General features: G+C 48.9%; 1 protein-coding gene across 4 annotated transcripts; it reads right to left on the reverse strand.

Annotated features, from left to right (window-relative positions):
• Positions 1-1,645: 1,645 nt before the first annotated feature.
• On the reverse strand, positions 1,646-6,014 carry PCDH8 (protocadherin 8). 4 transcript variants are annotated; one of them, XM_061374106.1, is made up of 3 exons: positions 3,622-6,014; positions 3,125-3,332; positions 1,646-2,681 (listed from the first exon to the last, which is right to left on the reverse strand). In XM_061374106.1, the coding sequence occupies exons 1-3, from the start codon at positions 5,893-5,895 to the stop codon at positions 2,308-2,310; spliced, it is 2,856 nt and encodes a 951-aa protein (XP_061230090.1). In that variant the 5' UTR covers positions 5,896-6,014; the 3' UTR covers positions 1,646-2,307. The 4 variants fall into 4 exon arrangements, with proteins under 4 accessions (XP_061230090.1, XP_061230089.1, XP_061230087.1 ...); XM_061374105.1 differs by having other exon boundaries at positions 3,125-3,335; XM_061374103.1 differs by having other exon boundaries at positions 3,481-6,014.
• Between the last annotated feature and the right edge of the window lie 18,268 nt (positions 6,015-24,282).

A 24,282-nucleotide genomic window follows, 5' to 3' on the forward strand; every position in this document is an offset into this window, starting at 1 on the left:
CCCAGGAGAGCCTGAGGACCTGCTGTGGAGGTGTTGCAGTATGTAACCCAGGCTTTTGAAGTAGATGAGGAACAAGCGGCTCATCAGGCTGCCCTGTTTTTTGATGGAGAGCCTTTCCCTTCCCGCATTCAGCGTCATGACTAATTACTTCACATGCAGGCTTGCTGCTCTGCATCACTGAGGATTAGCCGGCAGGGAGGCTCCCAGCCTTCCTTCTCAGCACTCACCCTTCAGCCACAACTTCAGCTCTATATTTAACCAAGACGACCCTCTTAGTTCATTAGGTGCATCATGTTTTTTACTACTGGGTTTAGATGAACGCCAGAAACGCTCACCTATTTTTCTGGCCATAAAAGCTTCCCAGCTGAGTCTTGCATCAGCCTGATTTCAATTCCCTTCAAGTAGGGAAGCTCTCTGAAGCTCTCTGCCCCCCACAAATCTTCATGAAGTGACTTTTATGAAGCCCCTGTTAAAACTCAGACCATATCTGTCTGAAAAATTGGTCAGGCTCTGCCATTCTTGCAACGTAGGCAGAAGAAACCTGGGAGCTGGGGAGCAAAGGGAATTTCTTTTGGTTAAAGGACATACAGGTGAGATAGTGTTTTCTACCTACATTTTGAGACACGTTCTAATAGGGCCTTGTTTATGTCTAAGGTGTCTTTATACTTCCTCTGTGAGTCATCTTCTATATACATACCATACTAATTAGACATGTAAATGAAGAGTTAATCATAAAAACCCCAAAAGCTTTGCCATGTACAGATATCTGGACTATTGATTTGTTCAAAATGTGAAACTGTATCTCCAAGTGAGGATCAGTTTTTCCTTTTGGGAAAGTTCAGACTACCATTAAAGCTTCCACAGAAGTGTTATCTCTAGTATAAGCATGTTTTTGAACACAGGAAGAAACTCACTGAAGCTTATGCTTCAGTTTGTTTCATCAAATGCTACTCTATAACTGATTTCAGCATACGGATTAGAGATCTGCTTTTAGCCTGAAACCTTGAGGGCAGGGAGTTTCAAAGCTCTGGGTGATTTATTTTTCAGGACTGTCATTTCTGGGAGGTGACAAAATACATGTCACAGGATCTCAGCATAATCAACATCTCTTCTTTCTGGTTTATGCACAAATATAACCCTATCCTTCCTTTTGATGTATATATATGTATGTAGACAAATGCAGGCGCTTTAGTAAGGCTGCCTTAACAAGGGTAAACATCTAAGCACATACCTGTGCAGCCTAACTCATATCAACACCTCAGCCAGATCAGAAAGCAATGCGCTCGAGTGGCTGCTGGTGCAAAGATATTTGCACCGCACAAGCACTGCAGCTGATTGATGTAGCTTCCCTTGCTTCCCTAAAATTACCCTGCTTCCCACCAGTGAAGGATCAACCTGGAAAAGCTCAGACCAGGTAGTGAAAAGCAAAGGCCAGCTCTGTCACATTGCCCTTGCCCCAGCCCTGCAACCCATCATTAAAACCCCTAGAGCTAAACCTGCAGTGAGGTATTGCTGGAGATGAAGGATGGGTGAGACTAAAAGTAGTATCGTTCATGCTCCTCCCCACTGCATTTCTCTGTGCAAAAGGCTTTTGTTGACCCTCAAACAACTCTATGCCCTGAAGCATGGCATCTGTGAACACACATCCTCTTACACATCACAAAAACTTTATTAGTGTTCATCAGTGACACAGGTTACAGGAACCAAAGGCAATTAAATAACATTTAACTTGACCACAGACTCAAGAAGCACAAGTCACATTTGGCAAGGCAAACTTCTCAGTACACTGGGTTGCGTAAGTTATTATTACACAGAGAAAGAGGAATTTCCCTTACAAGGTTCTACGTATTCAGGATATTATTATTAATTACTATTGTGTCTTTCAGACAGTTCCTTTGGCAAGAATTCCCATTTTTTAGGCTTTTATTATATAAAAATATAACCAATTTTCATTATGTACAAACATTACATTACACAATGTACAGGTTAAAAACACTACAAAAAAATGGCAGGCCATGAGTGAACCAAAAGAGGAAAAAAACAACCCCTCAATGTAGAAAACATGAAAAAAAAATTAAATACTGCACATTTCATAAAAATTACATTAACTACAAACAATTCTTTTTTGTTTGCAAATATCAAACAGTACTGATGTGATTGGAAATCTTTCCCAACAACTTCATCTTTAAGGCACATCTTGCATATTTACACGTTCACCAGATCTGGTCAATAACTTAAAGGCTCTCAGGAGTGACCTAGTTATGTGCGCGCAGGGACGTTGTGTACTCAGGTGGGGAGCATGTTGGGCTACACCTTCTCAGCTGTGTCCGTCTGGGGACCCAGGTATCTAGTGGAAGGGGCTGGGTAGAGGGGCACCCCGATCTCCTGCAGGTCAGGGAGCCGTGCGGGGCGCGGTGGGGAGAGCAGCGTGATTGTCCGGTCAAAGTCCCTGTGCAGCACTTTCTCATAGACGCTCTGAAGCCCCACTGTTTTGGGCAGCTGGGCTTGGTAAAAGTTGTCCCGGCGCAGGGGATCCCTGGGCAGGGACGTGCTCTTGCAGAAGGTGGAGAGGGGAGCTGAGGGATGGGGAGAAGGGTGCGGGTTAGCTCGGCCACAGGAGGGGCTCCAGCAGCGGTCTGAGTGGCCCAGGATCTTGCACTCGGCTGTGCATGCCCACAGACCTAGAGAGAAGGAGAGAGAAAGAGAGAGGAGAAACCTGTAGTTACTGCAGGAATAAATCCACATCATCAGTAATCCTCAGAGCTATCAGTCACAGGATGATCCAATGCACTGACGGTGGGAGTCAGGAGTGATGCTCTATGGCACCACAAAAATCACCCTTGGGAAGGTCACGTCTTTTTGCTAGGGACACTCCTCACAATCCTAACCTTAAGGGAAGCTTTTTGGGGAGGAAAGAACTCCAATCCCACAGTACTTCCAGCATCTGCTAATTTGTGCTGGGCACTCAGTGTGGAGAGGAATCCGCATCACATCAAAAGGCAGTTTGAGGCACTCAGAGTCAGATTTCCCCCTCCAGGTGCCCTGCCTAATCACTGTGCCCCAGGGATGGGTCCCTCTGTCCACCTCCCTGTCTGCCTGTCCGTCTGAGGGGCTGAGCCCTTACCGTTCTGCATGTGCGTGATGAGATCTTTCTTCAGGGCATCTCCGCTGATATCCGAGTCACTGTCATTGAAATCGCTGTCACCTTTGCCGCTGTCTTTGCCACTGAACTTCTCTGCCTCTCGGCCGGAGATGGTGTTGAATGAGTGCCCCTTCCAAATGGTCACAGGGGGAGCAGGCTCCTTGCCATAGCTTGGAGTGGCAGTGAAACCCTGCTGGAGTGAGAGGATCAAAGGAGACAGGAGAGAGGGAAGTGGTGAAGGGTAAATCAACATCGGAGCTGCACCTCTGTGATTCACATCCTCCAAGACACCACCCCCACCCTACCCGCACCCCCCTTCCCCTGCGATGGGACCTTACCTCCCCACTTGGTCCCCTCAGCCTCTTCTGACCCTCATACAGGCAAGTGCTGTCGCTGCTGCTCTCAGCAGTAGAGATCTCTTCAGCAGCTGGAGAAGGGTCAGGGCTGGTGAAAGAGGTTTTGCTGGGAAAGGTTCGTACCTCAAACACATTCCCCCTCTGGCTGCCCTCCTCCTGCTGGCCCTTCTCCAGGTGGGAGATGTCTATCTGGTCCTTCAGGGATGAGTTGTTTTTCATCTCGTTCCCCTTCTTGCGCCTGTTGCAAGTGGTGGCAATGGTGATGATGGCCACGAGAAGGAGGGTGCAGCTGCCTGCCAGGACAATGATCACGATCAGAGGGATATCCCACTGCAAAGCCTTTCCTTCCCAGGAGGCGGGTTTGGCTATCTCCTGCATACTGGAAGGAGCAGTGGCAGTCACCAGGAAGTTGACTGTGGCTGTTGTGGCCAGGGGGGGTTTGCCATTGTCTGTCACGGTGAGAATGACCTTGAACAGCTGCCCCAGCTCTTCAGAGAGGTCGCCCCTCAGCATGATGTCCCCAGTGCTTGGGTTGATGGTGAAGAGGTCCTGCTGAGGCTCTTCCAGGAAGGCGAAGGTGAGCTCAGCATTGGCTCCATCGTCTGCATCTCGAGCTTTGATCTGAGCCACCAGGGAGTCAGGAGAGGTCTTGCTGGACACTCCAATTTCTGCTGTCCCATTGGTGAGCACTGGGTGAATGATGACAGGAGGGTTGTCATTCTGGTCCACCATCCTCACTTTGACAAGGGTGCTGCTGGACAGCTGCGGGGAGCCACCATCAGTGGCCTGGATCCTCAGGTCCAACTGCTTGAGGATCTCATAGTTGAACGTCCTGAGAGCATAGATGGCCCCGGTGGCGGGGTCCACGGAGACGTAGGTGGAGATGGGTGCCCCCATGACCTGTGTCTCCAGGAGTCGGTAGGTTACCTTACCGTTGTGGCCAAGATCGGGGTCACGGGCCACCACGGTGGTGATGTAGGCACCTGGTGGGTTGTTCTCTGGCACGGCCACCTCGTAGAGGGGCTTGGCAAAGAGCGGTGCATTGTCATTCTCATCGCTCACCCGCACCGTGTACTGGCGGATGGTCTTGAAGGGTGGGGAGCCCAGGTCCTCAGCTACCACAGTGAGGTTGTACTCGGGGATGCGCTCGCGGTCCAGCGCTGCTGTGGTGACAATCATGTAGCTGTCCTCGTAGGCTCGCTGCAGGGCAAAGTGGTCGTGCCCACGAAGGCTGCAGCGCACTTGCCCATTGGCACCTGAGTCACGGTCAGAGGCGCTGACGAGGGCCACAAAGCTCTCGCTGGCTGCTGCCTCACTCACGTAGGCCACACCAGCGGCGCTGGCGGCCCCACGGAGGGCGCTGATGCTGATGCGTGGCGCGTTGTCGTTGACATCAGTGAGGCGCACAATGACGGTGCAGGTGGCGGCACGAGGGCTGGTGCCACGGTCCTGGGCTCGCACGTCCAGCTCGTAGGTGCGGGTGCGCTCGTAGTCCACAGTGGCCTCCAGGGTGAGGCGGCCTGAGCGTGGGTCAAGGCGGAAGAGCCGCCGTGCCTCGGGGGGCACCTGGCTGCTAAAGGCATAGATCACCTCGCCATTGGGGCCCTCATCAGGGTCGACGGCATCCAGATCAAGCAGCAGGGAGCCGGGCGGTGCGTCCTCAGGCAGCTCGACTGTGACTGAGCTCTGGGCGAAGGTGGGGCTGTTGTCATTGGCATCGAGGACGCGGACATGCACAGTGGCCGTGCCTGAGTGTGCCGGGCTGCCACCATCCTTGGCCACCAGCTCCAGCGTGTAGGATGGCTGGCGCTCACGGTCCAGCTCCTGGAGCAGCACGAGGTCAGCACAGCGTGCCCCATCCGCCCGTGTCTGTGCCTCCACTCCAAAGTGGCTGTTGAGGGAGACTTGGAAGCTTTGGATGGAGTTGGAGCCCACGTCCTCATCCACAGCCACCTCCAGAGGGAGGCGAGTGCCAGGTGCGGCGCTCTCCGACACCTCCAGTGTCATCTGGGCACGGGGGAAGCGCGGCGCGTTGTCGTTGATGTCACGCACCTCCAGCTCCACGTGCACTAGGCGGTAGCGCTCCCGCCAGCAGCTCACTACATCGAAGGCGAGGACGCACTGGGGGGCCTGCCCACACAGCTGCTCCCTGTCCAGCCCCGCTTCACCGATGCTCAGCTGCCCGTCCTCCTCCCGCACCCGCACCAGCGAGCTGTTGCTGAACTGCCGCATCAGGCGGAAGCTCATCTCCCCTGGAGCCTTCACCGGCATCTCGTCGGCCAGTGTGCCGATCACAGTGCCCGGCGCGCCCTCCTCATCGGTGCGGTACCTCACCGTCTTGCCGCGGGACAGGGCCAGCAGGCAGGCGGCGGCCAGCAGCCGCAGCGAGCTTCTCATGGCTTAGCCCGACGGGGCGGTCCGGGGTGGCGGTGCGGGTGTTTGTGTGTGTTGGGGAGCGATGCACGGTACCACGCGCGGTTCCCCGCTCCCTCCACCGCCGTCTGCATCTTTCCGCGCCTCCGCGCCGCCTTTCATAGACGGCGGTATGCAAATGAACGAGCGGGCGAGCCAATGGGAGGCGGCGGTTCCCGAGACGGGGCGGCTCCCGCGTCCGGCGCGAGCGGCCGCGGGGTGCGGGCGCGGGGCTCTGCCCTTTGTCTTCATCAGTTCTGCGGGGTTTGGGGCTTTTCCCCCTTTATCCCTCCCCCCCCCCTTCATCCCCTTTTCCCCCTTTATTTCTTTTTCTTTTCCCTATTCTTCTATTCCCCTGCCTCCCGTCTTCTCTCCCTCTCGGGATGCGCGGCAGCGGAGCTGGCGCAGCGCGGAGCAAAACGCGCGGCGGGGTTTGTTAATCGTGCCGCAGGTCGGACAGGTGCCGTGGCTTGTCGCCCCTTGTCGTGACATGCCGCCCTGTGGCGTGGCATGTCGCCTCTTGGCATGTCGCGGCTTGTCGGTGCATGTCGCGGCGTGTCGCGCGGTGGTTGCGCGGATTAGTGGGTTTTGAGAAGGGGGTGGAGGGTCCTGGCATTCATCTGCACGGCCGGAGTGGTGTGTTCCTCGCGTGAGAGCCTGTGATCAGCGGCGTTAAGTCGCCTTTCAGGAGGTGTCCCCGCATGCTTTAGTATGCGTGTCACCGCCCGGGTTTCTTAAGCCTGGGGCACTAGCAGGCGAGGAGGGAAAAAAAGAAAAAAAAAGGAAGAAAAAAAGACGGGAAAAAAAAGTTCCAAATAGGATTTAGCATAAGCTTGAGGAGATTTGGAAAGGTTTCAAAGATCAGGCTGTATCAAAGGCTTATGAAGCCCTCGTTAGCTGTAGAAATATAATAGCATGGCAGGCTATCCCATTCGAGGAACCAATGTCTGTATTATTTCACTATGACAGGCTAAAGGGAGAGAAAGTTGAACAGTTTCCACAGAGGAGTTGGACTAAGTTGAATATAATGAGCAAACGCCACATGTATCCATTATGTCCCTCTATTCATTCCCAATCACTGCCATAACTCTTTGACTAAACGATGATGAGCGCTGAATTACACACAATGCCCTGCTCATATTAAAATACATTTAAGACCTATCCCTCCTGGTGCCCTGTTACGCCTATTCACAGGATTTTCCTTTTGTCCTAATAGGGCCTCTCTGGGAAGCAACACCAGTCTCGTTCCAGAATAACAAAATAACAGCATGAGGCTGAAACCTGGCACGGACCGGGGAAACGAAACCATCTGCCCCGCGAGGCACCGGGGCCCCGCGCGGAGCCCCGAGTCCCGAGCAGCCTCTCGGTGCCTCGGCAGCCATGGGCAGGAGGCTCGGTGGGGTTGGAGGCTGGGGGTCCTCAGGGGCAGCTGGATCCCCTGTAAACTGTGTGACCTTCAGTCCCTCGTTCCCTCTTCTCTTTCTTCCTTTCCCTTCTTCCATTTTTAGTTCCCTTTCCTTCTTCCTTGCCTCCTTCCCTTTTCCTTCCCTCTTCTGCCTTTCGCTTCTTCCCTCTTCCCTTTCTTCCTTTCATCCTTGCTTCCCACTCCCTTGTTCATCTTTCCATTCCCTCTTTCATTTCACTTTTTCCTTCCCTCCTTCCCTCCTTCTTCCCTTCCTCCCTTCTTCCTCCCTTCTTCCCTTCTTCCTCCCTTCCTCCCTTCCTTCCTTTTGTCTTTTCCCTCTTTCTTTGCCTCTTAAAGAAGGGGACACAAATGGGACGCGGTTCATTCCCCCCTCTCCCCGGTTTCCTCTGGACACCCGCTCCTCCGCGCACCCAACGTGATGTGGCACTCGTGGCAGAAGCACCCCCGGGGCTGCGCGGGCGCTGCGCTGGGCGGCACGCGCGGGGGGGGGTGTCTGTGCGGCGGGGTGCCCGCAGCTCCGGCTTATGGAAATGGGATTTAAATGGGGCCTCGGCTCTGGCTGCGGGGCCGGGGATCCGCTCTGCCGCCGACTAAAGCCCCCCAAGATCCTGCTTTCCATACGAAAAGCCACCGCGCGGCTCCTTCCTCCCGCCCGCCGGAGCTCCGCAGGCGCCTGTCCAGCGGGGGCGGGGGAGGTTGCGCCCGAGCTAGGCCGGGCCCCTTTGGATCACCCTGGGTCCCCCTGAAACCCCTTGGCCCGGGATCCGGACCGGGCCGAAGTCCGGCGACCAGGTTGGGCTGCGAGCGCCTGGGAACAGGTCCAGCGGCCGGTAGCGGGCAGCGGGCAGCAGAGCGGCCCCTCGTGTGTAACAGGATTATCTTTGCCATTTCAAGTTCCATGCAGCATGTAATTTATTTTTAATTAGGATTAGATCGAGCAGGGAAGGATACCAGACCTCACCCCCCTCCTTTGCCCCTCCCTACAAAGACATGGCTATTCCACAAGGAGCTCTTATTCTTTATTAAAAGAAATAATTAATCAATCAATCAATAAAGAAGGACTTACATTTGCCTCCCATGCACTTTGAAGGAAAAAAGGGTGAAAAGGGCTGTATTTTCAATGTGTGCTCAAGTATTTGGATCAGAAGAGGCTTGGAAATCCTTCTTTCCCAGCCATCCAGTCCCCATCTCATGCACCTTCTATCCAAAACTGTTCTTGAGAGGGCCCCCGTGGGGTCTTGCTCCTCTTGACTTTTTATTTTAGAGGGCAAATGCACTTTCTGTGTGCCTGGGTTCTTGTTTCAGTCATGACTTTGGTTTAAAAAAATATCAGTTATCAGTCTCTCTGCTGGAGCAAAGCCTTCTCCCCAGTAATTTGGGTAAAGTCCATTACAGAAATGTTCTGAAAGGCTGGGAAGAATCCCGTTTTGCAGCTCCGAAATAAACATACGGATCAGCTGCATTAAAAGCACTTCTTTGAAATATTGTGGTTAAACAGCCCAGATTGGTTGATTGCTCCATGCAGAGACATATGTTCTTGCAAACTGTGCGTATTGTTACTAATGGGGATTCTCACACCACAGCCTCTCCTTTGAATCTCAGGCGCTGGTGGTTTCTCTGGAGCTGTTGCAAGGTTATTTTAATAATTTACCAGCTCTCTTGCACTTAGCGTTGTTGCGGAGACTCGGAGCCTGCAAAGGAGCTAAGAAGGAGGCATGTTGCGGTGTCCGGAGGTCTGATCTCTGCTGCCAGCCTTTTCCCCATACTTTTTAGACACAGAAACCAAAGGTGCTCCCAGAGTTGGGTGTCAGGCAAGGGAAAAAGCAAGACTAACCGCTGTGAACCTGAATGCCTGGGTAATGTGCTGCTCCCAATAGGTGGAAGGACTCATACACCACCAGCCTGACGCCAACAGCAACCAAGGCAGTGTTGGCCAGCAAATCACTCCGGGTTCTCTTTTGTTTTTTTAGACTTAAATTTTAAATTTTCCCTGATTCTGATCCAGCTCTTAGAAGTAAAGTTTGTGGGCACTTTTCCCCCTCCCACATATAGCTTTACATGGGGTGATAAACCCCCAGGATCTTCTCTTCTTCCCTTCACCCCTTAAGCTAAGCACAGGCACTTATTGCTGACCCTTTTCACCATCATCTACAGCACAGTAAGTTTTCAGGTGTCCCAAGGTTCCAGTATCCCCAGTGAAATAGGATAAGACTTCCCTCCTCTCAGCAGCTGCCTGAGATTCTCTCCAATAATTTCTGTCAATGGAGATAAGTTAGTAGATGTCATGTTTTGGAGCTGCAAGAGAAGGTAAGACTCTCACAGAGGTCCAACCCAGTACCTCAGGACCACAATCACCTTGAGTGAGGATGGACAGCTTAACTAGAGATACCGGTTGGTGGAAGCAAGCCAGGTTTAAGAAGAAGTGGCTGTGTTGTAAGTGCTTCCCCTTTCCTAGGAGATCTTAGGGGCACCAATCCCTGGCTATTCAAAGCCACCATCTCTCCTTGGCCTTAATTTCCCCCATCGTGACTGTGTGCCCTCAGGGTGGTGCGATGGGATTCCCTTGTAGCATAAGCTGTGGCTTTGCTGAGCCTCGCAGGAGAAGCCAGGCTATCTGGGTACGGTCTCCAGCTGGTCCTGCTCACCCCCTTACACAGAGGGTCTGGCAAACTTCTCTCCAGCTGTGAAGTTGAGGCAAAACATGTTCCCCTACCCCTCATCTCACAGCCTGCAGAGGGGTGGCATGACCTCCCTCCCTGGAAACCCATCTTCACGCTCAGCCACTGCCTCTTTCTTCTTGGGCATCCCTGCGGGTTCGGCTGCCTTGGAGTGATCTACAAAAACAAAGGAATTCCTTCTGCTTCACAGCCTAAACAATCCCCCCCTGTTTAACCATTTCTGCTGCAACCAAGAAGTGTGGGTTAACCTGTCAAGCTCCACAAGCCTGGGTGACCAAAAACTCTGGAAAACAAAAGAGTGGAACGAAGCGGCAAAGGGTTTTGTTGCTCGATGACTGTTTGTGTTGGAGGGTAGCATGTAGCATTGTGCTTCTGTCTCCAGCCATGCTGTCTATAGAAGACAGAGGCTGCAGTCCTGCCTGTGAGCTCTGGTTGGTATCAGGGTTATAAATCATCCTGATCATTTGTTTGTTGTATTTGCTTCAAATGCTTCCCTGCCTGTATCTGCCCTCTGTGAAATGTGGGTTAGAAGAAAGAGTTTGTTTTGCAGAAGAAAGGAACTGCGTGCCCATACCCCCCACCTGGCAAAGAGTTTTGAATCCACAGGGAATTTATTTTTTAATTGGATTAATTTCTAGCTGATCCTGGAGGAGCAGCTGGGGTCTTTGATTCAAGAGGTTAAAACAAAGGGGCATGAAACAAAAGACCAGTTCTTTGCATTCCCCACACAGCGTGGGCCTCGAGCAAGCTGCCCGAAGGTATCCTCAGAGCAGTGCATTCCTAAAAGTCTCCAAATGTGGCCCTCAGCTGGGGTCTACTGCAGGCTTTTTGGGGAGTTCTCCCTACGCTGTCTTGCCTGCAGGGGCTAGATGTGAGTTTTTCCCTCCTGCCCCACAACTCAGCTTATGATCCCACATAACCTTAATGCTTGGTGTCCCTCCCTTCTTCCGCCACCTGTTTTCCAGCTCCCTTTACCCTCTGCCTCTTCTGCCCCAGAAGGACCAAGGAGGCTTTTCAGCTGTTAAACCATGAGGCAAGTGCCCAGGTGCTCTCTCATTCGGAACAAGCTACTGAGGCTCAGCCTCACCAAGGTCTGGGGTATTTAGGTACTCAACTGACATTGAATGCCATGGGAGCTGGACATATTTCAGCCTGGATGAGGACCTGAGGCTCTCTTAGACTCAGGCCCCCACATCTGCAAAGCACTTCTGTACCTCACAATGTTGCTGTGAATCAGATGCACTGCAGATTGTAGGTGTGTTGTGGACAGATGACAGGCCAAGCCCTGCTGTTTGCCCACAATGGGGACCGTTAGGAGTTCAGAGATCCCCTTAGAAGGAACAACCTTTATTTTGCAGGTCCTTTTTGGCTATTTTGCCTCAGTGTCTTTGGTTTTAAGGCGTGCACATAACACAGTTACTCACACCAGGCTCCGATGCAGACCTTTAGAAGAAATGCCTACCCTTTCCATAGCTTGAGGTTTGGTCAGGCCACTGGGAGGTTGAAGAAGGGAAGCTACATGGCTTCTCTGCCTGGCTGTTGTGAATTGGTGCTCCCGCTCCACGGCTGCTGCTGTACATCTGGCTGGGATGTCTTTCATACCACTTTGAAGGTGTCCGGGCTGGTATATTTGGCTTTTCTCCAGCAGCTCCTTGTTTCCTCCTGGGCCTCGTTCACACTCTCCTCCTTGACGGACTATTTGGGATTTAGGCTCTTACGAATGATGAATGGGTGGAAGAAATCCACCTCTCAGCTACCAGGAAGATGTAGAGTCCTCAGCGAATACTTATGAGTGGCGGTTGTGCTGGGCTCCACTAATTTCTGTGAGAGGCAACGTCCTAGTTTGTGTGCAAGGTCTCTTTCTGAATGTCCTTCTGTTGCTCCTGGCCGGCCAATGTCAGTCACCCGGTGTCATTCACCCAGTGCCACACTAAACAATCACGGTCATGTCACTTCTTGGGCTCTGCCTTCTTCCCACAGTTTCTGAAGTCCTTCCCAGTAGGAATACCCTTATGTAAGCACAAGATTAGTTACAGACATGCTGATAGGTTGTTACTATGCCAATAAAAATATCCTCCCCATTTCTCTGCTGTCTCTATATTTTCAGTCTTACTCCGCACACGTGATTTCTTCCCCCCCCCCCCCCTTACTGATACATGGGACAGGAGGGGACAATGGAAAGCAATCCTCATTGAGGTCTTGGAAACAGTGAAGTTGCATTAGCATGATGCCATGTTCGAGCCAATTAGCCCAGTGTCACAGCAGGGTTAATGAACTTGGGCACAGCGCCACAGTTCTGATTCCCAGGCTAGGGGTGCTTTGCAGGTTCATGCCCTGGTCTGCTCCTGGTTGTTTCCCAGAGGGTTACAGTCAGGGGTGGCATGGGGGAAAGATGCAATGGAGAGGCAGGGACTCAGCCTTGCGCAGGGAATCCCTTCCTCCATCTCTCCATTTCCCCCCTCTTCTCCCGCCTTGTCTTCCATCTTAATCGCGCCTCAGCTTGCAAAGTCAGAGCCCCCCAGCTGTGAAGGACTGAGTCTCTTCTTCTCCCAACCTCCTGAGCAGCAGCAGGCTGTGAGCAAGAGTGTGTCTCGTGTCACTTCTGTTGAAGAGGCTGTGAGAGCTGGGGAAGAGCCCGCGCGCAGGCGACTGCCACGCTTGGCCGCCTGCCAGGGCAGGAATGCTATTCATTCTTGGGAAGCCGTTGAGCATCCTCCCGCAGCCGGCTGCATCCCAGGCCGGAGGTCCTCCCAGAGCAAGGTTTTATTAGAGCCCCCCAGAACTGACGCTGGGGTGAGCTTGGTGAGGCCGCTCTCCTTCATCTGGGTTTTGGGATGGTCTGTTCTGTCTGCAGGGGGGGCTCAGAGTTAAACCTCGCTGTCTGTCTCCACTTTATCATGCTGGGTTTCTTATAAGGACTTTAGCCCTGATGAATGCCAGCATGTTGCTGTGGGACATGCAGGCAGCTCTGGGCAGGGCAAGGCAGGAAAATGGCAAGCAACAGGAAAGAGGAGGATGGAGAGCACACACATTCCATTCCAAGAGATTCAGAAAATCTTTAGATACTCATACGAAGTTGATGAGAAGTAAACTTTTCAGAACCCTGGGGACTAGTGGAAATCTGGTTCCTAAATCATTTATGTGCTCTTGAGTATTTTCACCCTGGATTTTTGCTTTAAGCTTTTCTACTACCATGTTTTGCTGCATTTCATGAGTTTGGTGTGTTGCTTGGGATCAGATGAGACTGCTTTATGAGGCCATGGGAAGACATTTTCCTTCAGATTTGTTTTGTATCCAAATCCACCATTCTTTGACCTCTGCAGGACTTTGACCTCCAGAGCTACAAAGCATTCCTGTACTCACTGCCCATCTTTCATGCTCGCCGTTTGCTCATTCTACGTGTATGCTATGCTGAAGGGGTCTAGCTGAGGAGGCACAATGCTGGCTCTGGGTGGGGGAGTGGAGAGAGGCAGGGCTGTTTCCTGTGGCTGAGGGATGCATCTGCACCATGGCCCACAGCAGAGTGCTTGCCCATCTTTAGGGGAGAGCCAGTCAGTCCCCAAGTGTCACCCATCCCTCCTGCACCTGTAAACGAGCACCACAGCAGGACAAGGAGGTGGTCTGGAAACCACTGCGGTCTCTATGGCTACATCTATAACAGTGAATAAAATGGTCTATACTCTGGCTCTGCTTAGTTTGCTTCTGCAGACGTAGCCTATGGTGATATGGCCCTTTTCCAGTTTGGGGGGAATTACCTGTTAGCCTTTTCAAGTTTAACCATCTGGTGCATTCACTAATTTAATTTACTTTAGAAAGAGGTGCACAATTTTACATGTCACCTGGTGTCTGTGGTTTTTGCATCTGGAAATATAGCACATATTTCACATGTGATCCCCAGGAAGAAAAATCATCTGGCCACAGCGTCTGCAGAACTCTCTTCTGAAAAGTTAAATAAATTGTTGTAGCTTTTTGAGCTCTGTAATAAATGTGTGGAATGATCTCACAAAAAAAAAAAACAAAAAAACACAGCTTGAGGCTTAGAGAATAGGTGCTAAAGAAATGCATCAAATTAGATGAAAAAAAGAGTCATAAAATCTATGTTATTCCCCAAAATAAGGGCTGACTGCTCAAGCAGCTTTTCTGTTTGCTGCTGTACTAAACATCAAATTCGTGTTTCTGCCTTAAAGTATTTGCATCTCTGTAGTGAGCAGATCTGAAGGCTTTGTTTTGCAGGAGAGGTATGTGGTGGTGGTTGAGAAGTAGCAAATGATGCAGTCGGGCATGGTTTGTAAGCCAAGGGTCACAGATGGGTGAAGCTTCACAGAAGTTAAAAGCGACACAAACAAGCATTTGGAGATGCTCCTGGAGCATCCTGAGCACTTAGAACTGGAGAGGTTTGAGCTTGCCTCAGCAGCATTGCGTATGTATATTTTATATATTATAATGAATATGATAATTATCGGAGATAATTTATAATATATGTGTATCATATCTGAGTGCCTCCTCAGTAGGTTAAGACAATGCTGTGAGAGTCTAAAGAAATGTGAAATCTAATTACTGTAGCTGTGTAAGTAAAGTAATGAGGAGCTTGAGAGTGTGACTGATAAGCAATTAGATACTAAACTAATGAGCAAGCTGTCTACAGTCCATCAAAAGAGTAAGGGAGGCTTGTGCAAGACACTCCTGGCATTGCAAAGAGGAAGATATACTGTATCTGAATGTGGCTTTCCAGGGTACAGAACACAACATGAACACATGATGCTCACTAATGACTGGAGACTGTGTGCTCAGCTCAGGGATAAAGTCATTAACCAGTCAAAAAATGTGTGACAGACCCACAGGCAATAGGGACAGCAAAAAGTACAAAGTACAAGGAACTGCAAGTACATACAGCAGGGCTGCAGCTTGGATTGAAGGTGCTGGATTAGTGACTCTACAGTGCTGGGTTTGCTGTGCTATCTTACCCCAGATAAAGCAGCAGGGGTGAGAAACTGGTGTTGGATTGGGTTGTGTGGTGAGTCTGGTGCTAGCAGAGCTGCGCTGGGATGGGGCAGCAGGGAGCCTGGCAAGGGGAGTAAGGGCAGAGGTAGTGGGTATGCTGGGGAAAGGCACCCAGGCCTCTCCATGTGCTATAAGGAGCTCTGCAATGACAAAACTTACATTGCGTAGAAGACTGTCTCCAGAAGCCTATTCTTCAGCAAGTATTAACCGTTTAAGCTGGAATTTTCCATCCTGGGTATCAGCTTCAGGCTGTTGGTTCTTTCTAACAGAAAGTTTCATCTGAAGCAGTTCAGCTATCTCCAGAAAGCAAGCTAGGAAGATTTATCCTAGGCCTTCTTAATGGTTGTTTTGCCTGTAGGGTAAATATACAGGCTTTTCTCTTTTATTTCCTTTTTTTTTTTTTTCTTTCTCCGTTGCTTTTTAAATCATGGAGTTTTCATGGTTTCACTTAAGGAGCTGAAATTTTGCAACGAGATGCCTGCTGAAGCAGGCAAGTGACTTGTGCCATTTTTGTGAGCGCTCACCCAAACTAGGCTACGCATTTGAACCAGTGCAGGCTGCAGATGTTAAGTAGCATAGAGATGAAGCAGGTAAGTCCTCTCCCAGATTCACTCAGGGCAGTGAGTACATCATGACCTTATTTGGGACAGGCCCTTGTTTTAAGTACAGGCTGGGCAGATCAGAGGCCTGAAAGCAGTTTGCATCTCTCTGGGATCTCAGACAGGTGGAGAAGGAAACTGGTGGATTTGAAGAAAGCAAGGATGGAGGTTTGAGGAGAGAAAAGTCAGAAGAGCCTGTTCTAACCATAGCACCTCTTTCCTGGTCTGCCACAAACTTGGATTGCTATTATGGGTATTTACGAGGCAGAGCCAACTATTCCTCTGCTATTAGGAAACAGCCATCAAGACCCAGTAGCTAAACACAACTTACTCTTTTGTTCTAAGAAAGTTTTGCCATGATAGCCCAACACCAGTCTTAGCTCTGTGCTTCCTCAAATGGGGCATGGTCTGTATGATAGACCTAAGTCTTGCAACCTTGGGATCAACTGCTGGAGAGCTGGTGGTGAAGTTATCGTTTTCCAGTATCTGTATCTTAAAGTCTAGGAAGTTACTAATGAATCATCAGTGGAGTTTGCAATGTCAAGCCCTACAGAGTGAGAGGAAAGCAGGCCTTAAGTATTTCAGCTTAGGTGTGCAAAATTAGTGGATATTAATCTACTAACCTGCATCTCTTTGTGTCTCAGCTCAGCAGCTGTAATGTGGAGTTAATGATACACCCTCCTTCCACGGGTTCATTATGGAAATAAGATAATTAACATCTGTGAATCACTCTAATTTAAGAGTGGGGAAGGCCAAAGAAAAGTCTGTGAGGAAATTATTGCTTCCATCCCGAGCAGGACTGGAGTGTTGTGAGGAAACTGTGGTGTGGAGCAAGGACCCAGAACATGCCATCAAAGGGAGAGAGGTCTCTCAGATCTGCGGAGCAGAGCAGGAGGGTGGTGGAGAAACACTTCACTGTGCAAATAAGGATTGTATCATAGTGTGACTGGGGCTGCAGAGACCTCCTTAGGCCCTGTATTTCCTAGTTTAAGTGCTTGACTTTGCAGTCTTACCAATGTACTTCCAGTGCAGTTCTCTTGGGTGCCATAGCTGTTGAAATATATAGGTGTGTGGAGGTAAAACCCTGTCCTGTATGCCCTGTAATCAAGCAAGTTGCCTGTGGCATGATGGGGATTTAGATCAGTGATTGCTCATTAAGCAACAAACTTTGGCTGCCCAGGTGGTGACTTCTCTTTTCACTGTCCTCCAGGTACACAGTGACCTTCCTGGCTCCCTTTTCTCTGCAGCCATAAACTTTCTCTGTTCTTCCCTCAGTGAGAAAGAAACCTCTGAGTGGGGCTTCCTCATTTTGCTGATAACAGGGACATGGTCTGTGAGACTAAACAGCACCAAAGCATTATATGGGGACCGCAGCTTTTTGAGGAGGAAAAGAGGCTTCTAAGTCAAAGGCTGAAGGCCCAGTGAGCCTCGAGGCAAAGCTGTGAAGAGCTTATTTTGCACAGCCAACAATGATTCTCAGGCACAGTTTGGTTAAAGTGTGCCTTGTGAGGTTGAAGGTCTACATTATACTGCCATGCCAGGGCCTCCCTGTGTGTTCATGTCTTACAGCTGAAATAATATATACTCCACAGAGGTGAGTGGGTTCAGTCTGTGGTTAGGTCCTTTAGGAATGCTGCAATGAAAAAATCAAAGCTACTGATTTTAGTTTTCTAACCCCCTTTCAGACATCTAAAATCTCAGTGAAGTCATTCCTGATGGGAATTTCCTCATGAGTTACTTTTTTTGAGAAGATATGGGCAAGAAAAGGGGGCTGTAGGATTTCATCCAGTGGGGGAAGCTGAAGGTCTGCTTCCCTTAGAATGTCAGGGCTGTCAGCGGCATGGCAGATAGGAGTGGCAAGGAGATGGTGGGGTGGAAAACTTGGGGGGAGTCAGCAAAAGTATGAGAGGGGGGACCAAGTAGGGGGGACTTGGTGGTGAAGGGAGTTGGTGAGAGGATTTGAAAGGGAGGAAATGTGAGTGGACCTTGGAGGGAAGAAAGGGGTCTGTGAAATGGCAAGTCCAGGGTGCAGATTTGGGGAGTGTTATGGGGTTTAAGGAAGTGTGAGTAGCTGACGGCTTGTTGGGGAGGTGATGGCAGAAATGTGGTGGGAGTGCTGGTGTCCCAGAGGATTTGGGACCAGCAGCTGCAGCAGAGGAGACTGGGAACTCTGGTCTGGAAGTAGCTGGGGAATTTGAGCTCTGAGATGGTTTAAGAGGTCTGAGGTAGCAGAGGTTGGGTACGGGCAGTCTGTGGGAAGCTGAGGGATCTGGAGTGGCAAGTGCTGAGGAAAAGGGGTTTTGCTTTTGGGGGACAGCAAAGGGCATGTGGGGGCTGAATTTCTGGAAAAGGAGGGATTTTCAGATGGCAGACAATAGGCATTGTAGTGTCTTGGGGTTCAGGCAAGGGCACAAGCTGGGGACCGCTCCCAGAAAGCTATTGCATGCTTTCTTGCTATCATAAATATGGTATTCCTAAACATGCTGTGAGCTTCATCCATGCATGCATCATGCAGCTGGACTCTCATGTTTGCTATATCACCTGCACAAATCAATTACCAGTAAGTGGGGAAGAGCCCTGTCTGGATGTGTCTGTGCCTCGAGCAAGGCACAGGGTGATTCTATTAATATATCAGCTTCTCACCTTCTCTCTTTGCTCCCCCTTCTGTGGCTTATCCCACATTCTTTCCACCTCCAGTCGAGACAGTGCACTCCTATCTTTTCAGTTGCTCTACAGAGTCTAGCTTGCTTTCAGAAAGTAACCCTGGAAAAAGCAATATATATGCTTACAAACAAACACGTACTGCAGTACAAGGCATCTAATGGAGAGCTCTCTTACTCTGCACAATGTATTTTTTAGGGACTTGATGTCAGGGAATGGGGAATGGTTGTAGGATGGCTCTCAAAAGCATTTAGAGCTGTACATAGGCAAGCTCAAACTGCATAGCATGCTGGCTGCCATCCTGTGTTGAAGCACAGTTTCTGACTGAATGATGCTGGTAATGTAAGCTGTCCTCCCAGCCTGTCCGTTTCAATTTACAATATTTCACCTGAAATCCCTCTTTAATCATAAGCAGATAGGAAATTACTTATTACAGAGTGCCATAGGTGCACATGGTGCTTTACGAACATATGAGGAGACAGATTGCTGCCCTGAAGAACTTGCAATTGGATTTAGACAAACACAGTAAGAAAGGAAAAAAGCTGTCGGGGTTGAAACTTTGAGCAGACAAATAAATGCCTGCATACAATTGCATCAGTCGCAGACCATAGAAATACTCTCTTTTCTTGGTTCAAGTGCTCAGCTGTGTCACATCTACTGCTGAAGCTGACAGACTGTTAGTTCCTTAGGTAGAAAATGCTTATATTTTAATGCTCATTATGTCACAAATTATTAAACCAATTTAAATGTAAAAATCAACCGAAAGGACAAATTTATGTTTAAGGATGACCTGCAGCATCTAAAATGGAGACACTGACCAAACTAGTAGAAGCAAGGTCAGGTTTTGTTTGGTTCAGATAATTTATGCCCAAGTTGTAATGCTGATGTAATTTATGTTGCATTTAGTGCTTTCTTTCCTGTGAAATTTGACACTGCAACAGTGTGATATGAGTAACATATAAAGACAGGATTTTTATAGATGATGCTTGTAGCTAATATAGACACAGCTTTTACTGGTCTTTCTTGTGAAAGAGAAAAAAGGAGGAAGGAGGAGGGAAGGAAAAGCACAAGGCAATTGCTATGTAGGATTGCATCCTTTATATCAGGGATAAAATTTTTCTCACTTTATTTTTTTTTCTGGTGTGCCTTTCCTGAAAAAAATGCCTCAGCGCAAGCAAATATATTTTCAAGATTATAGACTGGCTGATGTAGCCTTAATACCCAGAGTAGTCCTGAGGTAGCCCTCCTGCCCTCTGCTCCGTGACTTTTTTTCAGGCTTTTTGTTTATCCATCAGTGAAAAAGTCCAGCCTTTGTGCCACAAATCAGCTGGAAAAGATCCTGCTCATGTGCTGTGAAAAAGTGCTGCCCAAGAATGCCCTGTACGGCAAAAGGATTGGTCCTTACAGGCAGGGCATAGATTTATAAAGTATGACAGCAGAAACAAGATGTGTTGGCTGTCTTTTAAGGGCAGTCATTAAAAAAAGACCTTATTGATCAAATCTGAGACAATGGTCATGTAATGGGTTCCTCGGATTCAAGGTGAATCAAAGGAAAATTGTATCCAGGAGGACAGAGATGCTCAGCCAGTGCCACTACGGCGTGGCCACATGACATACCCAGAGGCAGGCACGGGGCTGCGAGTACAGCTGCCGGCAGACTCTGCCAAGGAGCCAGATGATGCTGGAAGAATATCTTTCACAGCTCTGGATCTGGCTATTCTTGGCATGTTCCCTGGCCGCGGGAGCTGGAGCTCATCGCTGGGCAGATTAACAGAGAGACTAATAAAGAAGACGAGGAGCTGTTGATCGTTTGAGCAAATTGGAGATGAGCTGCTAAGCAGAGGAGCGTGGCAATCCCTAGGAAAAATCACCTGGTATCTGACACTCAATTCAGGATGAAAGTGCATGTATAACTCTTAGAATAAAGCTCTTCTCTCACCCCCCAGGAGTCCCTCTCCCCAAATGGTTAAATCCTGTGCATAATTACAAGAGTGTAAAAGCCTCCACCTCTTTCAGACATGGATTTTTTTCCCTAATTCCCATAATTGGCAAGCGGGTGTACATGGGGGAAAAAGGGGGATAAAGCTTTGATTTTTTTTTTTTTTTCCAAGCTGAAAACGTGCAAGCCCTGTGTGGATTAGGTCCTTTAGATATTTAAAAAGATTGAAACAACTTCAAAGGAGACATTCTGTTCTATCAGGTTTAGTATATTTTAATATTAGTGAGTCTTTTTTTTTTTTCATAAGAAAAGAGTTCCGTTCTCTTGAGGAAATAAAATGTTCCGAAAGATTTTATCCAGAATGGTTTTCCATTGTTTTTAAAGAGACAACACAGGATTTCCAGCATACTGAGGCTGCTAAATGCCCTAATTTCTGCTTACCAGTGTTGGCTGCTCTGCGTTACCAGTTTGATAGTTGCTGGTTATATAAATCAAATTTTTCTATCAACAGACGGGGTTTTTGGTTTTAGAAATTAGAAGGTGGAAGCATTTGGCAATAATGTTTTATTTACCTGTTATGAATGCCATCATGTTGCGGACGAGTGGGGTGCAGAGTCTCAGCCGTTCAGTTCAGAGACATGAGGGACATCTCCTAAGGAGGATTTGCTGAATAGCCCACGTGTGTCCTGGAATATGATGGATTACAGAGATAAAGCTATTCTCTTTCCAGTGCAGGTGTCTATTTGAGCAACCTCTCTTGCCCTGCCTGGTGGACTAAGTGCATTTCTCATGAGAAGCATGCTTTAAATACAAATCAGAAAAGTGTTCTGGGCAAAAGGCAAGGAGATTGCTTAACAGAAGGAGGGTGAAAAATCTTTGGAGGAGAGTCAGCATGGCAGTTTGAAGCAGTGGTGTGGGAAGTAAGGTGTTGTGAGATGTGTATAAGGATGGGGGTAAGCAAGGCACCACAGCACTTCAGGGTAAAGGCAATGCAAGGGATGGGCCTCACAGCCCCACACTTTCATGGTCTTCTTGGGTCTGCCTCTCCAGCTCCACCAGCAAGAGCTGGTGCAGGTGGTGGAGGTCATCTCTAAACCCTGAGGGACATGGCACAGATAGGGATGTGGGACTCTGCAGAGTGGTATCCTGGGTGGCATCTGCTGAGGTGGATTTGTGCTGTGCTACACATCATTTGGTCTGTTTTGGCAGGAGGGGGAAAAGTAGAGGCCACGTCTCCATCTCCTGTCATCAGCCCTGGCTTTGGCAGCAAAGCCTCTGTGTGGGGTTCGTAGCCAGCTGGTTTAACATCTGGGCAAAGAGTCTGCAGGGAAGTGTCTGCCTCTACCCTCTTTTCTTTCTTTTTATTGTAATCCAGATAATGAAAGCAACGAGTGGCTGATCTGCCCATTGAGAACCCCGAGGAGATCCAGCCGCCAGCTTCTGAATATTCTAGTTATTTTATATTAACCTCCTGGCCTGTGTGCTTTTTGGGGTCTGCAAACCAGAAATGAGGCAGTGAGACTGTACAATGCTTGAACAAGGTTGATTTTCCCTTCACCAGACTCCACATACTCTAGGGCGGGAAGCTTCAGCCTAGGAGAAAGATTCCTCTCCAGGTACACTCAGCTTGCAGAGCTGGGGACCAGGAGCATGGGGCAGAGGGCTGCTCCACAGGGTTTCCTTTGTCTCATCCATTATAGCTGGAAGGATGGGGAGGAGGTTTAGCATCTGGTGAAGATGCTCCCAACTACTGCTGTCTAGGGAACATGGGATGGTGGAAGGAATGACTGCTCTTCCACTGGGTGTCGTCCCTCAGACTGCAGGGGGGCAAGCTGGCTCAGGGCATTCACCTGCTGGGATCAACACAGCCAAAGGAGAGGGTATCCTGTCTTGTCTGATCCTGTTATTACTAACAGTGGTTAAACATGTGTTTTTGTGTATAACAGAGTATGCCTGTCCTCAGTTATCCAGGCTTCTGTAGCTGAAATAAGGTCATGTCCATGATGCCTGTTAATCACCCTAAAGTCCCAGGGGGAACTTGCCCCCTTGTCTGTCAGACCACTGGCAGGGTGATTTTATTTTTTACCACAGCGCTGATTTAAGGCTAGAATGGTCCTGAATGAAGTATTGATGAGACAAAGTAAAGAAGGAAAAAATAGCAGTCTCATAGCTTCTGCAGTGCTCATGTGTGTCTTACAATCTCTGCGTGAAAGGTCTTAATGGTGCACAGCAACGAGCAGAGTACATATGCTCGATAAAACAGATGCTAGACATGTTTCCTTAAATAGACCTTTTGCTAATTCAGCTCAGTGTTGGCTCTCTGCTTGCTCTGTGTGTCTGGTCTGTAATTCCCCTGCTAAAGAACTTGATGGGAATGCTACAGCTTGGCCCAGAATTGTGACCAGCTTCCCTCACAAACAGCCAAAAAGGAAGCCCCCCCCGCCCCCCAAGTAGACTATCTCTAAGTGATTGCAGATAGCCTCAAGCCATAGTTTTCCTTTAAAAGGATTTGAATGGCTTCATTCACACACTGGATCAATGCAGCAACTGTAAGTTAACATTTTACAGGGCAAAACTGTCTCTTTTTGATGCTTACTTCTCAGCAGAGACATCCAGGTGGTACCAAATTTACCTTATTCTTTCCTGGATACTAGGTTATCCCACTGGCAATTCCGCTGATGCAGACTGAGTTAGCTGCACAAAAAATTTATGGCTTATTCTATTCTGGAAATGGTCTGATATATAAAATATGTAAAACGATTAAAAAAGCTAAATAAATAACAGAGTGTGTGCTCTCATTGGTCATCCTCACGTGTAATTTAACATCCTTCATTTTTGTAATGAATGTGACACTGCTACAGAATTTCCAGCCTGGGGCACTGCAGTGCACCAAAACCAGAGGCAAGATGTGGAAGAAGTTCCAAAATCCATGTGCTTTGCTGGCCATCCTTCACTTGCACAGCCAGAGCTCTCAAACATAGCTACGGGCTTGACTTCTCAGAGGGATGTTCGTGGCATGGCACGACCAGGCCTGTGAGCTGGGAATGGGTGGTGCGTGGCCCTGCAGCCCTGAGGTGCCCATCTCCTGACCATGGCAAGGAGCATCTATAACATCACAGTAGGTTCTCTTTAACTGTTAATTTATTTTTTTTTTTTTGTGTTAAAGGAAGGGATTAAGCTTATTCTTCTTCTATAAAAGACATCTGGAACATGATGAAGCATCTGCCCCCTGTATGGTGGCTACCTGGTTATGCCACGTATACAAGCAGTTAAAGTCTCAGGTTTGTTCCCTGCTCTGCCAGAGAGGGAGATCTGAATCTGCAGATCACAAAAGACACAACTACCAGGTGATGGGTTTATGAGGTGGGGAAAGAACACTATGCACAAAAAAAAATGCCTTATACATGACTCTAGGGAGAAGGGATGGAAGAAGGAACAGGAATGTGAGAGGCAAGATAGTAGTTTGAACTCTATAAAAGCCTCTTCAGGGTGCTGTATAGAATAAGTGTACCCTCAGCATCTTGTTTTCCAGATCCTTTTTAAGAGTAAGAGGCCTCAGGGTACATTTTGCGAGGACTTGAATTGCATCAGTGTTAGGTGTGCTCTGAGAATACGCCTTGGAGAGAGGGCTGTGCGGGTAACCTAGTTTTTTTGTGTATTTTGTGTTGGCATTCTGATGGTCTATGAGGCTGAGCTCCCTCCCAGAGCAGATCCAGGCTTGCCAGGAAACAGAAATCTAATTTTCATAATGTTTTATAACATTTTCAACTGGAAACTGAAAGCCTGCTGAATTTAGGTTTTACAGGGCTAAATAGCTCTTGAATGGGGTTTGGGGGGGTTGGTCTTTGATTTCATGGAAGTCCCATTTTTCGAGACCAAAAATCCTAACAAAATCACCACTGTATTGATGACTTCTCTGGTCACTGCATAGCTACTACCAGTATAGAGAGACCTGTTAGACACAGTTATCTTGCAACACAGCATGAGCTATAATACCAGGCTTCAAAATGTTATGCTACCTAAACCAGATTCTGTTGAGCTCCATTCCCAAAACCTCTCTTTAAAATG

This window comes from Neopsephotus bourkii, unplaced genomic scaffold, assembly GCF_033783945.1.
Source record: "Neopsephotus bourkii isolate Nb327-2 ecotype Australia unplaced genomic scaffold, CSIRO-AGI_Nbou_v1 NB_1637, whole genome shotgun sequence".
In the NCBI taxonomy this organism is placed as follows: Eukaryota; Metazoa; Chordata; class Aves; order Psittaciformes; family Psittacidae; genus Neopsephotus; species Neopsephotus bourkii.